Below are 13181 nucleotides of genomic sequence, written 5' to 3' on the forward strand. Positions count from 1 at the left end.
TGTCATAACTGTCAAACCCCACTCAGTAGTGACGTGAAAGTATAAAATTCCGAATAGATGTGTTTCTTTCAAGAATATAGCACTATAAGTAGTCTTCACAGTTCGATAAAGCCACATTTGACAGTTAGGACGTTAAGGGACACTGTAATAAGTTGTTTGAGTCACGTGAGACCTGTAATAACTGTCAAAACCCACTCACTAGTGACCTGAAAGTATAAAATTCCAAATAGATGTGTTTCTTTCAAGAATATAGCACTATAAGTAGTCTTCACAGTTCGATAAAGCCACATTTGACAGTTAGGACGTTAAGGGACACTGTAATAAGTTGTTTGAGTCACGTGAGACCTGTAATAACTGTCAAAACCCACTCACTAGTGACCTGAAAGTATAAAATTCCAAATAGATGTGTTTCTTTCAAGAATATAGCACTACAAGTAGTCTTCACAGTTCCATGAAGCTAAATTTGACAGTTAGGACGTTAAGGGACACTGTAATACGTTGTTTGAGTCACGTGACACCTGTCATAACTGTCAAAACCCCCTCACTAGTGACCTGAAAGTATGAAATTCCAAACAAATGTGTGTCTTTCAAGAATATAGCACTATAAGTAGTCTTCACAGTTCGATAAAGCCAAATTTGACAGTTAGGACGTTAAGGGACACTGTAATACGTTGTTTGAGTCACGTGACACCTGTCATAACTGTCAAAACTCACTCACTAGTGACCTGAAAGTATAAAATTCCAAATAGATGTGTTTCTTTCAAGAATAGCACTTTAAGTAGTCTTTACAGTTCCATGAAGCTAAATTTGACAGTTAGGACGTTAAGAGACACTTTAATACGTTGTTTGAGTCACGTGACACCTGTCATAACTGTCAAAACCCACTCACTAGTGACCTGAAAGTATAAAATTCCAAATAGATGTGTTTCTTTCAAGAAAAACACTATAAATAGTCTTCACAGTTCCATGAAGCTAAATTTGAAACTTAGGTCGTTAAGGGACACTTTAATACGTTGTTTGAGTCACGTGACACCTGTCATAACTGTCAAAACTCACTCACTAGTGACCTGAAAGTATAAAATTCCAAATAGATGTGTTTCTTTCAAGAATAGCACTTTAAGTAGTCTTCACACTTCCATAAAGCCAAATTTGACAGTTAGGGCGTTAAGGGACACTTTAATACGTTGTTTGCGTCACGTGACACCTGCTTCTTTAATAGCCCGCGTAACTCGGCCACATGGCAAAGTTCAGAAAAATGTTAAATGACAAAAAGTGTAGGAAATTTAGTTTTCTACAAAAACCTAAGAGAGACAATTTGCCCTCAAAAGCGTCAGAAGGGAGTTGTTTTGCGAAGATTAAAACAAGATCTGAATCCTTAAAAAACAATTTCAACTTTATGTATTTTTTTCTGGACAGAATTCAGCAAAAGTCTATAAAACCAATCAACTAAACACGTATATTTTGTGGTGTAAATGTTGAATTACCTAAAATCACTCCAATAAATAATTACTAAAATACTAAAGTTTTAAATAGGAGATTGAAATTGTAGTGCCACCAATACGTAAGTAAAAATGCTGGCTGCAATCTAAAATAACAAAAATTAACAAAACAATAACAATTTTAAAGCAACTTGACTTACAGGACCAATGGCGCCCATATCAAATTTAAAATAACCGTTTATAATAAACGACCTCTGATTCTTCACTTTGATCATAAAGATTCGGTACTGCTGCTGTTCTTCTGCACTCTGAGCCTTTAGGGAACAAGTCATTAAAATACCTTGCAAAGACTTCACCTACAATTACAATAATCTAGATTTTATCAAATTGCTTACAAACTTGATAACCTACAATACTAATTAAGTTGTGAACATCTTGTATAAAATAGAATAATCCAGCCCCATGCCAAGCCACATGAATGCAGTTCAAAATCAACATTCCCTTCGCCGCAGAACCCTCAAAGTTGTAAAGAAAATGCGACACTATCCAAAATAGGCTCAGAATCAACAAGAAAACTTCGGTGAGAATGTAAAATAGCAGCTAGGGACTGCAAGCTTTTTCCAGCAACAAAATGGCTCCGCACATTTTCTGATGGCACCTTCTCAAGTAATCCACCAGTTGGGCTGCATTATAATCCCGCAAAAAATCAGGTTTAAAATGGTGTTTCTGATCGCAAATCGTCCTAGCCAAAGTAAATCCAGCAAACTCATACTGGTTGTGCACGAAAAGTTGTATTTCCTTGCAAGGATGTGGTGAGTTGTAACCCACATAATTGGTTACCACACTCTCAAAGCAAATAAACATTGCGGTTGCATACCGGGCACCTGAAAGCTACAAGTTTTAATAAAAAGTATATCAGTGTCCTGCAACTCCTTACAGATAATACATAAAATATAAAAACACTGCGGTAGTACTTGTAGACTTTTAAAAAAAACCACGTGCAAAGGTAGTCGCAAACTGAACACCAGCAATCCCTGCAAAAACACAAAACCGCAAAGCATCCTAAATATCACCTTCTGGAAATCGTTGGTGGTCCTTCGAGCTTCTTGACAGGAAAAGTCATGACCGAATGACCCAAGACATTCAATCAGTCTGACCCAGGATTGCACTTCCAGGAAATGCATCAAACCAATCGCCAGATACACCAAACTGAACAAATTGGTAAAGTTACTTAGAAATTCTGGTAAATTCTTGATATCCAGTTTAATTTGTGGCATTGCATAGTAGGAACCCACTGACAGAACCACAGTTAACACTAGACTGTAAACCAACCAGATAGCTGATACTTCATAAATGCATTTTCCATGGTGTTTCCAAGTTAATGGAAATCTTCCTAGTAAACGAGTTATTGTGGTGGTTGTACTAAACACTTTACAAGGACACAATTGTTGTTCTTCGGTATTTTCAAACATATTAACCGATTTTTGTGGAGCGTTAATGAAAAAAACGTTTTTTGCCATACTGTCTGCTTTCAAACTACGAATTGAAATCCCTAAATTTGTAATAAAGTCATATTGAAGTAATAATAACGAACTAGTGTGTAAATATTGGAAGTTATTTTATAAATGGGATTTAGAGCACTGATGTTGATCTGATAAAATGTCAATTTTAGGTATAATTTTATTTAGATAAGTACTGCGTAAATAAAATCAAATTATGTGACCTATATTTTGTACTACAAAAATCGAGCTGTAACAAAAACATCCTTATACTGTTTATGCATTGCTTACCATGGTGTGCATGTCATTTAACATCTAAATGAAGACTGAAAATTGGCAAAATAAATAGGTGTTGACTGACATTATTACAAATGCATTTGAAGCAAATACTCTCTGTAAACTAAAGTTTACCACCATCAAAAAATATCTTTCAAGAAAGCAATATTGAAATTAAGGTAAAATTATTAAGTATAATTTTAGGTCTAATATGTAAATTTGGTCAATTTTCAAGTCAATTTTTCACAAAACAAGAAAATATGCAAATTTTCTATTTAGTCAAATTATTAAGCCAGTTTTTAGTTCTGAAATATAAATTTAGTCAAATTTACAACATGAAAAATATCTTGTTGATCAAGTTTTTAAGTCAATTTATACTCCATCTTGAAAATAGAGCATATTTATAAAATAACTATTTATTTAAATTTTAAGTCAATTTTTAGGTCCAAAATGTAAATTTGATCAAATTATTAACTTTTCAAGTCAATTTTCAAGCTTGAAATGTAAAAACTTGAAATCTGTATTTTTTTAGCAAATTATCATCTTTTTAAGTCTCAAAGGGCAAAGCCTCAACATGTTTTACTGGTCAAGATTTCAAATCAATTTTTATATACCATAAAATGTCATAACATGAAAATGTACATTTGAATTAGGTATATTTATATGATTTGTTAAATATTGCAAATTTCATATTTTCATAACTCAAATTGACTTGATAATTTGACCAAAAAGACTTGAAAAGTTAATAATTAGACCAAACTTAGTGAGTGACCAAGTTTTACTTACATATTTTGTCTTATTAATAAAATTTTAAATGAAAATATAAAAAAATTTATAAGTTTATGAGTTGAATTTAGCTGGTAGTGCCTTTTATTCTAAAAATAATGTTTTAGAAACCCAAGTCAAAAATTCTCTTTATTTTGAAATTAGCAATAGATGATTGCTAATTGCTGAGTAGATAACAGCATTTTAAGTGGACATTTGCTAAATATAAAAAAGTAGAATTAAAACAAAACTAAAAAAAAAAATCCTTTTTCCATCTTTCCTATGTCCTATGTCTATACAGCTTAATATGTCAGCGGCTTAGCGGTTAAGTAAGCAGTCCTATTTAGTTTGTTATGACTGCTTACTTAGTTAGCTTTTCAGCCGCTGACGTCGGGTGAACCTACACAATGATGTTCAAAAAAGCAAAACATAGTGATGTCTCTGTCACTGACATAAAATAGAAAGAAAAAGACACAACCTAATCTCAAAACTTAACCCTAAATGTCAACATCAAAATTGTCAATGCAAAGTTTTTGTTTCTTCAGTGACTTGTAGAAATCAAAAATATTGCGATTTTTACAGTCACCACGGTTTGAAACAAAAGTTCTCTTAAAACATGGTAAGAATTAATGAAACAATAAATACAAATCGACCATCGTGTGCATTTAGGGTCAAAATCAATCGGGAGGCACCGGAAGTGACAAGAAGGAGGAAAAGGACAAGAAAAAAAAGTATGAGCCCCCAATCCCGACTAGAGTTGGAAAGAAGAAGAGGCGCACTAAGGGGCCCGACACTGCGTTGAAACTGCCCGCGGTTACCCCTCATACCAGATGTCGATTGAAGTTACTGAAGCTGGAGCGTATCAAGGACTATCTGCTCATGGAGGAGGAGTTTATTCGCAACCAGGAAAGACTGAAGCCTCAGGAAGAAAAGAATGAGGAAGAAAGGTCTAAGGTGGATGACCTTAGAGGTAAGGGCTCCATAATTCCTGTAAGTAGAGACTAACAAGTTATTAAAAGGTACCCCAATGTCTGTTGGCAACTTGGAGGAAATAATTGATGACAACCATGCTATAGTTTCAACTTCAGTAGGCAGTGAACACTATGTTAGCATTTTGTCTTTTGTTGATAAAGACCAACTGGAGCCTGGATGCTCTGTGTTGTTAAATCATAAAGTGCATGCTGTTGTAGGTGTTCTAGGTAAGTTCCACTTCACTTTAAAATACAGAATTAAAGGAGAAAACTCATCAGGTGATGATACTGACCCTATGGTAACCGTGATGAAGCTTGAAAAAGCACCTCAGGAAACCTATGCAGATATTGGTGGTCTGGACACACAAATTCAAGAAATCAAAGAATCTGTGGAACTGCCACTCACTCATCCTGAATACTATGAAGAAATGGGTATTTTTTTGTGTTTTGTTTATTGTGTTTTAATGTTAAAGCTATGATTTACAGGTATTAAGCCTCCTAAGGGTGTAATTTTATATGGTCCACCCGGAACTGGTAAAACTTTACTGGCTAAAGCTGTGGCCAACCAGACTTCAGCCACCTTTTTAAGAGTGGTGGGGTCTGAACTGATCCAGAAATATTTAGGTGATGGACCCAAATTAGTCAGAGAGTTGTTTAGAGTGGCAGAAGAACATGCACCTTCTATAGTATTTATTGATGAAATTGATGCAGTAAGTCCATCATTCTTCATGTTAAGAATAGTTAAAATGGTGGTTTTTAGGTTGGTACAAAACGTTATGACTCAAATTCTGGTGGTGAGAGAGAAATCCAAAGAACAATGTTGGAACTCCTCAATCAGCTTGATGGTTTTGACTCCCGTGGTGATGTTAAGGTATCTGGTAATCCACATAAACTTTATCTTTTACTAATATGATTTTTTAAGGTTATAATGGCAACCAACAGAATAGAAACCTTAGACCCTGCTCTGATTCGTCCTGGTCGTATCGACCGAAAAATTGAGTTTCCACTGCCAGACGAGAAAACCAAGCGTCGTATTTTCAATATACACACCTCCAAGATGACCCTGTCTGAAGATGTTAACCTGCAGGAACTAATCATGGCCAAGGATGACCTTTCAGGGGCTGACATTAAGGTGAGTTTCAAAACTTGAAAAAAGGCTATAAATTTAATTCCATTACTTTTTCAGGCCATTTGCACTGAAGCTGGCCTTATGGCCCTGAGAGAGAGAAGGATGAAAGTCATAAATGAGGACTTTAAAAAGTCTAAAGAGAACGTGTTGTATCGTAAAAAAGAGGGCACACCTGAAGGATTGTATTTGTAATTTCCTTTTTGTTGTGTAGACAACTTAACAGTTTTTTTTGTATATCAGTCTTAAATAGGTCATTCACTACCCAATAAAATTATTTCATAAATTAATTTGATTATTTTATACTCCTAAGACAGTAGAGCATTTTTGGTGCAGCTCAACCATGGGAATCTTGGTTATTTGAAGAGAAACAAAGTCGGTTAAATTAGGGCAAAGAAGCGCATTTTCGAGCTTTTTATGATGTTTTAAAAATTACAAAATTCCGACTACTTCCGGAATTATCTGGAAAAAAGCGAAGTTTTGAAAAAAGGTTTTTAATTTTTCCTGGACTTATTTGAAGAGACAAATGAAAATGACTGACACATTGTCACAGCCACTTTTTCTCCTCTAAAAGATGGCGAAGTCAAATTTGGAATCCGACGTTTCGATTTTCCGAAACCATCATCAGCTTTGTTTTTTCATATGGGCGCCATCTTGGATTTTTGCATTTTTAGATTCAGCTTATTTTCCTGGTTAAGTTAACATTCGGACTTGCATTCGGAATGTTATCATGTGATACATCATCTTAACCCGAAAAATGAGCTGAATCAAAAAATAAAAAATCCAAGATGGCGCCCATATGAAAAAACAAAGCTGAGCATGGTTTCGGAAAATCGAAACGTCGGATTCCAAGTTTGACATGATGTCATATAGTAAATATGTATATCAGTTTCTAAGATATTTTCCCACTTAATGAAAAATTAGGAAACGTGGTTCTTTCTTGGTTGTTCTATTTGTCGTGCTAAACGGATTTAGTTCTAAGAGTGGGTGCAAAAAAAAGTCATAAATAATTATTGAGTGGACAAAAATTGGCCTCCAAGACATTTAGAAAATTTCTGAAACAGAGAATAAAACTGTAAAACGCTGAAATTGGAGTTTGGAGAATGTTTGCAATAAAACGAGAGCCAAGGGGTTTAACTTAAAAAAAAAAGGAAAATTGGTTAAGTGACATAAAATCGCATTTCAAAAGATATTTTCTGAATATTAATTTTAAAAGGGGTAACGGTATTGACTCAATGGTTCCGGTCCTGAAATTTGTTGAAAGGGTCTGAATTCCAGGGCTGTACTACACATTTTCGTTAAAAAATCTCCGATTTAGTCAGAGGGTAAAAACCAACAACACTGTTGCAAAAAACGGACTTATTTGCCCCCCAACCCAGTTTAAGAGATAACTTCTGAATTTAAGCAGTTACGGCTCTCAAATTTGCGTGTGTAAACACACCATTGAAATAACAGACCCTACATAGACCACCACATAATTACCAAACTTTTCTCCCATTTAACTAAATCTTTATATACTGCGACACAGTATAAACTAAATCTAGAAAACTAACCTTTGTGAAAAATTATTTAAATCAGGCCAAAAAATGCTCTTAAAGAAAGTTAACTTATTTGTAAAAGAAAAGTAAAAAAGAACATTTATTTAACTTAACTGTTTTAGGTATCTTATAAATAAACAGCAAGTACTCATTAAATTACACAAGTACACTACTCATTAAATAATAACAAACAAAATTGGTTTCAAAAACCGAAAAATACAATACCAATAACTATTTAAGTCATCTCAAAATTGACTCTCGTTGATGACGAAGTGGAAGGTTTCAAGTTGGAAATTGGGCTAACCTTCCACATATCTTCCCCAATTGAACTAGACGGTGTAATAATTTGGCAATTTTTTAAGTAATTAGCATCTAGAGGTTCACTTTGAACCTTCAAACGTTTTGTTTTCTTATTATCTGCTAAAATTTCTGACAAACTTCTGTTCAGACGACGTTTCCTTCCTAGTTTATCATCTGCGGAAGTACTAACGCTATTTTCAATTTGACTAACACTTTCATCTTCTACTTTGCCATTAAGTTGAGGGCTTGAAATTTCATCTTCCTGAGATTTGGACTCGTCAGTGTCGCCGTTAACGGCTTCAGAGTTTCCTTCACTTTCCTCCTGGGGTGGGTTTTGTGAATCCTTTTGTTCCAGCGACAAATTTAAGGAGAATTTCCCCTTTGGAACAGTGGAGCCGAAAAACTGTACCAAATTATTTATTCTTTGGCTCAGCGCAGTATTGTTAGAACCGTCTATTTTGATATTTTCTTGTAAAATTAGAGTTCTACGTTGTATTGGGGGGCTGATCCTCAGAGCGTCTAGCGATATGTTTTGAAGTAATGACACGTTTTGCCAAGTTTCTTTGTTTTCTTCTAATTGTAACGATTCATCTGTTGAAAGTGACTCTTGAGACAATTGTATGTTTTGACCGGCTTCTACTTTTAAAGATGTACTTTCAGAATCCGAAGATGAGTCTTCATCATGGGTCAAATCAGTCATAATATCACTATAAGTCATGTAATCTCCATTTTCTTCGTCTTCTTCACTGGAAGAATCGTGAATACTTACTACTTCAGACTGGTAGGCATCCAGGACTTCAGAGCTGCTGCTTTTTGTTTTGGAAATATTTGTTATATTCTCGTCGCTAAGGTCGGATTCATCCTCGGATAGTTTTTCAGACTTTTCATTATCTTCCTTTCCACAAAGAGATGATTGTGTGTCGAACGATCCAACAGATTTAGTTCTGGCTATCACTTTAGATGACGTATCTTCCTCTCCGTCTTCAGGTATATCGTTAACAAAATTGTATTCCTCCCCACTTTCACAATCAGAAAACTCATCTGCATTTTCAGTGTCGTTTTCAGTGGATTTCGTTGTCTTCTCGTAACGTTTGCTGTTGCCACATCCTTTGTTTTCGTCTTCCTCTTCTGAATCCACAATCACTGATTTTCTGCCATTTCTTGATTTAACTTTTTTCAATTTTGAAAATTTTTCACTGCCAGTAGATTCCTTGGCAGGTGTTTCCACCACCGCCTCTTCAACTAACGAACTTTTGCACTTTCTCAAAGTTTCAGCACAAAGTTTAGGCAATTTTACTTGAATCTCTCTGATGTCAAACTCTGCTTGGTCTTCTGAGTCCCCAGGTTTATTTATAGAAGCATCGGCTGCCGCTCTGCGTGTTTGTGCTGCTGAGAAATAGTGTAAGTTATGAAACATTAGAGATGGTTGAAACTGTCAGAAATTTATTTTTCAAGAAAATGACCAGAGATTTTAAAGAATTTTAGGAGAATTCAAGGAAATGGTGAAAAAAGCCTAATAAATGCACATACACATCAACAATTCAAGCAATAGAATTTGAACTATTTGGAAATTATAAAATGCCAAGTACATGTGAGCACTTTCACAATAATTGGTACGAACATAAACGACAAAAAATACATTACCTGTATGAAAATCTCGTGTTGTTTTGACTGACGATGTTTTTTCAGTAAGCTGTTCTTCATTTCGTTCTTTTTCAAAATTACTTAGGATGGCTAAATAGTTTTCCAAATGCTTGAACATTTTACGTTTGTGTCTGTCTCGTACTGAACTTTTCTGTTTTTTTAGTGTCGGATGTTGATCAATATGCTCCCCAATCAAATTGCTGTACTGCTCTGGTTGGTACTTTCCAGTTTTGATTTTTTTTATAACCTGATTAAAGATTGTAGCTTCTCTAACAGTAAAGTCACTCATCAAATCGTTGTTACACATATTTCTATCCGTTTTGATATGGCGTTCTGAGAGTAAAACATTATTCCCAATTTTTTTTTTTTAAAAACAGTAAAAAATGTTTACCTTTCTTTGCATCTTCAAAATGCTCCTGGGGCTCATCTTCAGCGGAATGTTGTCCATTTCTTTTTTCTGAGTTATTTTCTGTGACCAAAAAAGCCTGCAGCGCGTCCAACAATGTTTTTATTTGTCTCTTTTTTCTTGTTCTGTCATACTTTTTCAAGGCTGGATGTTGTTTAAAGCGTTGTTCAAATAAATCACTGTACTGTTCTGGTTTGTACCTTCCAGTTCTGATTTCATCTATAACCTGATTTAAGACTGTGGCTTCATTAACATTCAAGTTGTTCACAATGGACGGTGGAATCTTGTTGGCGGTGTTTTGCTGAAGATTCTTATCTATATTGGAATAACGTTATAAAAATAAAAAAACCGCAGTGTATTAGGAAGATTAATCATTAAAAATGTATCTTTTTCTGAATAACTTGAAATAGAATAGCATTCTTCTAAAAAAAGCGAAGAAATTTGCGGTTTTTCCTGTCTGATGTAGTATTTAGTACAAACTTTGGCAATAAATAACATTGCATTTGATTTTTTTAGTTACGCGGTAAAATAGTAGGTCTTTATAAAAGCGCCACCTGTCAACAAAAGGTGCAATAGTGCATCAGATAGAAAAAAACCAGCTCTTTTCAATGGTGCTAAATTCAATGGTCTACCACCATCAGGGGTTTTGAAGTTATTGCCACAATCAATATTTCAAACTTTACCTATGTTTTCTAGGTATTTTTAACTTTACCCCGGTAAAATTAGGTTCAAAACTTTTTTATCCATAACATATACATCAAATAACTTTCAACAATGTTTACCTTTCCTTCCAGCCACTTTCTGATCCTTTTGATCGCATTGAGCTGGTTGTTCTTCATTTTTTGCTTTTCCCAAGTCATTTTGTATGGTCAAATAAACTTGCAACTTGTTCAGCAATTTTTTTATTTGTCTGTCTCTTACCACTTTATTATTTTTTCTCAAGGATGGATGCTGTTTGAAGTGTTCTTCAAATAAACTGCTGTACTGTTCTGGTTTGTACCTTCCGGTTCTGATTTCGTTTATAACCTGATTCCAGACTGTGGTTTCATTAACAGTCAAGAGAGTGTTGTCCACATTGGATGGTGTACTCTTGTTGGAGACGTTTTGCTTACGACTCTTAATTATTTTGGAATTATCTCCTAAAATTAACAAAAAAAATTTGTTGCACAGGGTTAGTTTTTATATTTAGACAGATTGTGGCGACTTTATTTTTGCAGAAGGAATAACTGGTAATGCAAGGGTTCTCCTAAATCACCAGAGAATGTTAATGAGTAAAATTATAGACCATGACAAAAATGTAAAATAAAATTAATTTGATAAGTTTTTAATAGAACACCCTGTATATTTTTTGATGAGTTGGTATATCTTTTTCTTCTGATTCTAAAAGTATATAGATAGTTTAGTGGTTTTTGAATTATTCGCATTTAAAAATTGTGATTGCATTGTTTTTCAAAATCACAGTTGTCATGAATATCAATGATACTAAACGTCATTCGTCGGGAGTTGTTGCTGCTGCATCGAGTGTGCAGAGCAAATCTGACGTCACGATGTAATTTAACATAACAATAATATTGACCAACTGTCAAATTACGTCACTGTGATGCTCCGTCTCTTACTATTCAGGACAAATGTGATAATACATATTAAATACAACTTTCAACAATGTTTACCGTTTTTCCTAGCCACCTTTTGATCGCTTTGAGCTGGAGGTTCTCCCTTGGGTTCTCCTTCAAAGTTATTTTGTGTGGGCAAATAAACTTGCAACTCCTCCAGCAATTTTTTGATTTGTCTGTCTCTTACCACTTTCATATTTTTTTTCAAGGATGGATGCTGTTTGAAGTGTTCTTCAAATAAACTGCTGTACTGTTCTGGTTTGTACTTTCCAGTTCCGATGTCATCTATAACCTGCTTTAAAACTGTGGCTTCATAAACTGTCAAGTGGCTGTTCTGCCCTACATTGAACTCATGTACCCTTTTGCTACTCATGTTTTTGTTAAAGATTGTTTATTTTGCAAATTATCTTTAAAACCTTCAGTTGTTTGTTTAGGATTGAATAGTACCAGTAATATTCAGTCTGAAAAAAAAACAATAAATATTGTACACTTATAAATACTTAAATTAAGTAGGTGTAAATGATTTTCAACTGTAATTAGTGTTCCAATATATTACTTTCAAATGCAGTCTTATTCAATATTCTTCTAAGAAGTGGTTGAAAATGAAATAGTATACAAACCTGTGAGGAAAGTTTCGCTTCAGTATAGACAGACCAGAAATTCTAGTTCAGCTAAGGTAGTAAAATGCCATATTCAAATTTGACATGTATGATTAGTGAATATGAAATGATAAATCTGTGAATGGCAAAACTTTGAGGAATTCAACAGATGATAAAAAATCTGCCAATACACAACCATTAGTAAACAATAAATGATGCAAGTAGGAAAATTTACCTTAATTAGCTACACAACACAAAGTAATTAAGAACAATATGCGTTTTTTCCAGGAGTCCTACCTCTGGTCTATGGAGTAACATAAACAATAAACAAAAAAATATAAACCGAAAACCGAAGCAAAGAGTGAGGTTATAACACCTCAAAATGTCTTTGTATTACTTGCCATAAAGACGCATATGGCATACGGTTTAAAAAATTGTTTATTTACTGATAATTAGTAATTATCACTAACAATTAATTCGGGATTTGTTAAACATTTCATTAATTATGGTTCGTTCGTTTTGCGACATCGATACGATCTCCGACGCGACGTTGTACCAGCTGACAGTAGATCACATGACATCTTCATTAGGAAGCCTAATAACATCCCGTGACCCTTTGTTCGGTTTATTCAGATCACACACACACACAGTAACCAGTTAATAGAATTATAATGGTCGTTATTAAAATTTAGGGCTTTTTAAAACAAACCCTATAAACAGTCTAAACAAAGAGTTTAATAGCCATTACATAGACATATTACGTATATTAAATGCAAGCCAGTAAGCAAAGTTTTTTGGTGTCCCCTGCCATTTAAAATATCGATGTTTTGCCTAAAAGTAATGCATTTCTGACTCTTTCAATTGACGTATTATGGTGGAATTGACTATAAACATTGGACTTATCATTAAAGCCGCATTCGTTTTCAAGCTCCATGGAGCGAGTAGAGCGTTTTTGACGTCACGATGACGCAATTTGACAAAACCATTATTTTGACCAACTGTCAA

The 13181-nt window shown here is 34.4% G+C and overlaps 3 protein-coding genes across 7 annotated transcripts; 1 reads left to right on the forward strand and 2 right to left on the reverse strand.

Annotated features, from left to right (window-relative positions):
- Positions 1–1368: 1368 nt before the first annotated feature.
- Positions 1369–4315, reverse strand: LOC145725403 (uncharacterized). Its single transcript, XM_081974160.1, has 4 exons — positions 2377–4315; positions 1851–2323; positions 1640–1795; positions 1369–1585 (listed from the first exon to the last, which is right to left on the reverse strand). Exons 1-2 carry the CDS (start codon positions 2957–2959, stop codon positions 2040–2042), a joined length of 867 nt encoding a protein of 288 aa, XP_081830286.1. The 5' UTR covers positions 2960–4315; the 3' UTR covers positions 1369–1585; positions 1640–1795; positions 1851–2039.
- A 139-nt stretch (positions 4316–4454) lies between these two features.
- On the forward strand, positions 4455–6366 carry Rpt2 (26S proteasome regulatory subunit Rpt2). Its single transcript, XM_081974159.1, has 8 exons — positions 4455–4598; positions 4649–4949; positions 4999–5178; positions 5230–5382; positions 5437–5660; positions 5711–5821; positions 5873–6082; positions 6137–6366. The coding sequence occupies exons 1-8, from the start codon at positions 4596–4598 to the stop codon at positions 6269–6271; spliced, it is 1317 nt and encodes a 438-aa protein (XP_081830285.1). The 5' UTR covers positions 4455–4595; the 3' UTR covers positions 6272–6366.
- Positions 6367–7683: 1317 nt separating this feature from the next.
- LOC145725399 (uncharacterized) lies at positions 7684–12731 on the reverse strand. 5 transcript variants are annotated; one of them, XM_081974156.1, is made up of 8 exons: positions 12412–12730; positions 12198–12357; positions 11635–12038; positions 10747–11103; positions 9950–10279; positions 9700–9891; positions 9559–9597; positions 7684–9303 (listed from the first exon to the last, which is right to left on the reverse strand). In XM_081974156.1, exons 3-8 carry the CDS (start codon positions 11948–11950, stop codon positions 7850–7852), a joined length of 2688 nt encoding a protein of 895 aa, XP_081830282.1. In that variant the 5' UTR covers positions 11951–12038; positions 12198–12357; positions 12412–12730; the 3' UTR covers positions 7684–7849. The 5 variants fall into 5 exon arrangements, with proteins under 5 accessions (XP_081830282.1, XP_081830283.1, XP_081830279.1 ...); XM_081974157.1 differs by having other exon boundaries at positions 7684–9300; positions 12412–12728; XM_081974153.1 differs by having other exon boundaries at positions 9559–9891; positions 12412–12731.
- Between the last annotated feature and the right edge of the window lie 450 nt (positions 12732–13181).

The sequence above is a fragment of the Ips typographus genome, linkage group LG2 (genome assembly GCF_016097725.1).
Source record: "Ips typographus isolate SLU linkage group LG2, UJ_Ityp_2.0, whole genome shotgun sequence".
In the NCBI taxonomy this organism is placed as follows: Eukaryota; Metazoa; Arthropoda; class Insecta; order Coleoptera; family Curculionidae; genus Ips; species Ips typographus.

What these genes read in the sequence shown, in the direction of transcription:
- LOC145725403 (XM_081974160.1), bottom strand. Translation starts at nt 2,959, where the DNA reads ATGGCAAAAAACGTTTTTTTCATTAACGCTCCACAAAAATCGGTTAAT. An exon ending in TTATATTTTATGTATTATCT is followed by an intron (nt 2,324 to 2,376) that starts GTAAGGAGTTGC and finishes TGTAGCTTTCAG; the next exon opens with GTGCCCGGTATGCAACCGCA.
- Rpt2 (XM_081974159.1), top strand. An exon ending in TGCTGTTGTAGGTGTTCTAG is followed by an intron (nt 5,179 to 5,229) that starts GTAAGTTCCACT and finishes AAAACTCATCAG; the next exon opens with GTGATGATACTGACCCTATG. An exon ending in TGAATACTATGAAGAAATGG is followed by an intron (nt 5,383 to 5,436) that starts GTATTTTTTTGT and finishes TATGATTTACAG; the next exon opens with GTATTAAGCCTCCTAAGGGT.
- LOC145725399 (XM_081974154.1), bottom strand. Translation starts at nt 11,950, where the DNA reads ATGAGTAGCAAAAGGGTACATGAGTTCAATGTAGGGCAGAACAGCCAC. An exon ending in AAAGGTGGCTAGGAAAAACG is followed by an intron (nt 11,104 to 11,634) that starts GTAAACATTGTT and finishes TGTTAATTTTAG; the next exon opens with GAGATAATTCCAAAATAATT. An exon ending in AACACGAGATTTTCATACAG is followed by an intron (nt 9,304 to 9,558) that starts GTAATGTATTTT and finishes ACTATTTCTCAG; the next exon opens with CAGCACAAACACGCAGAGCG.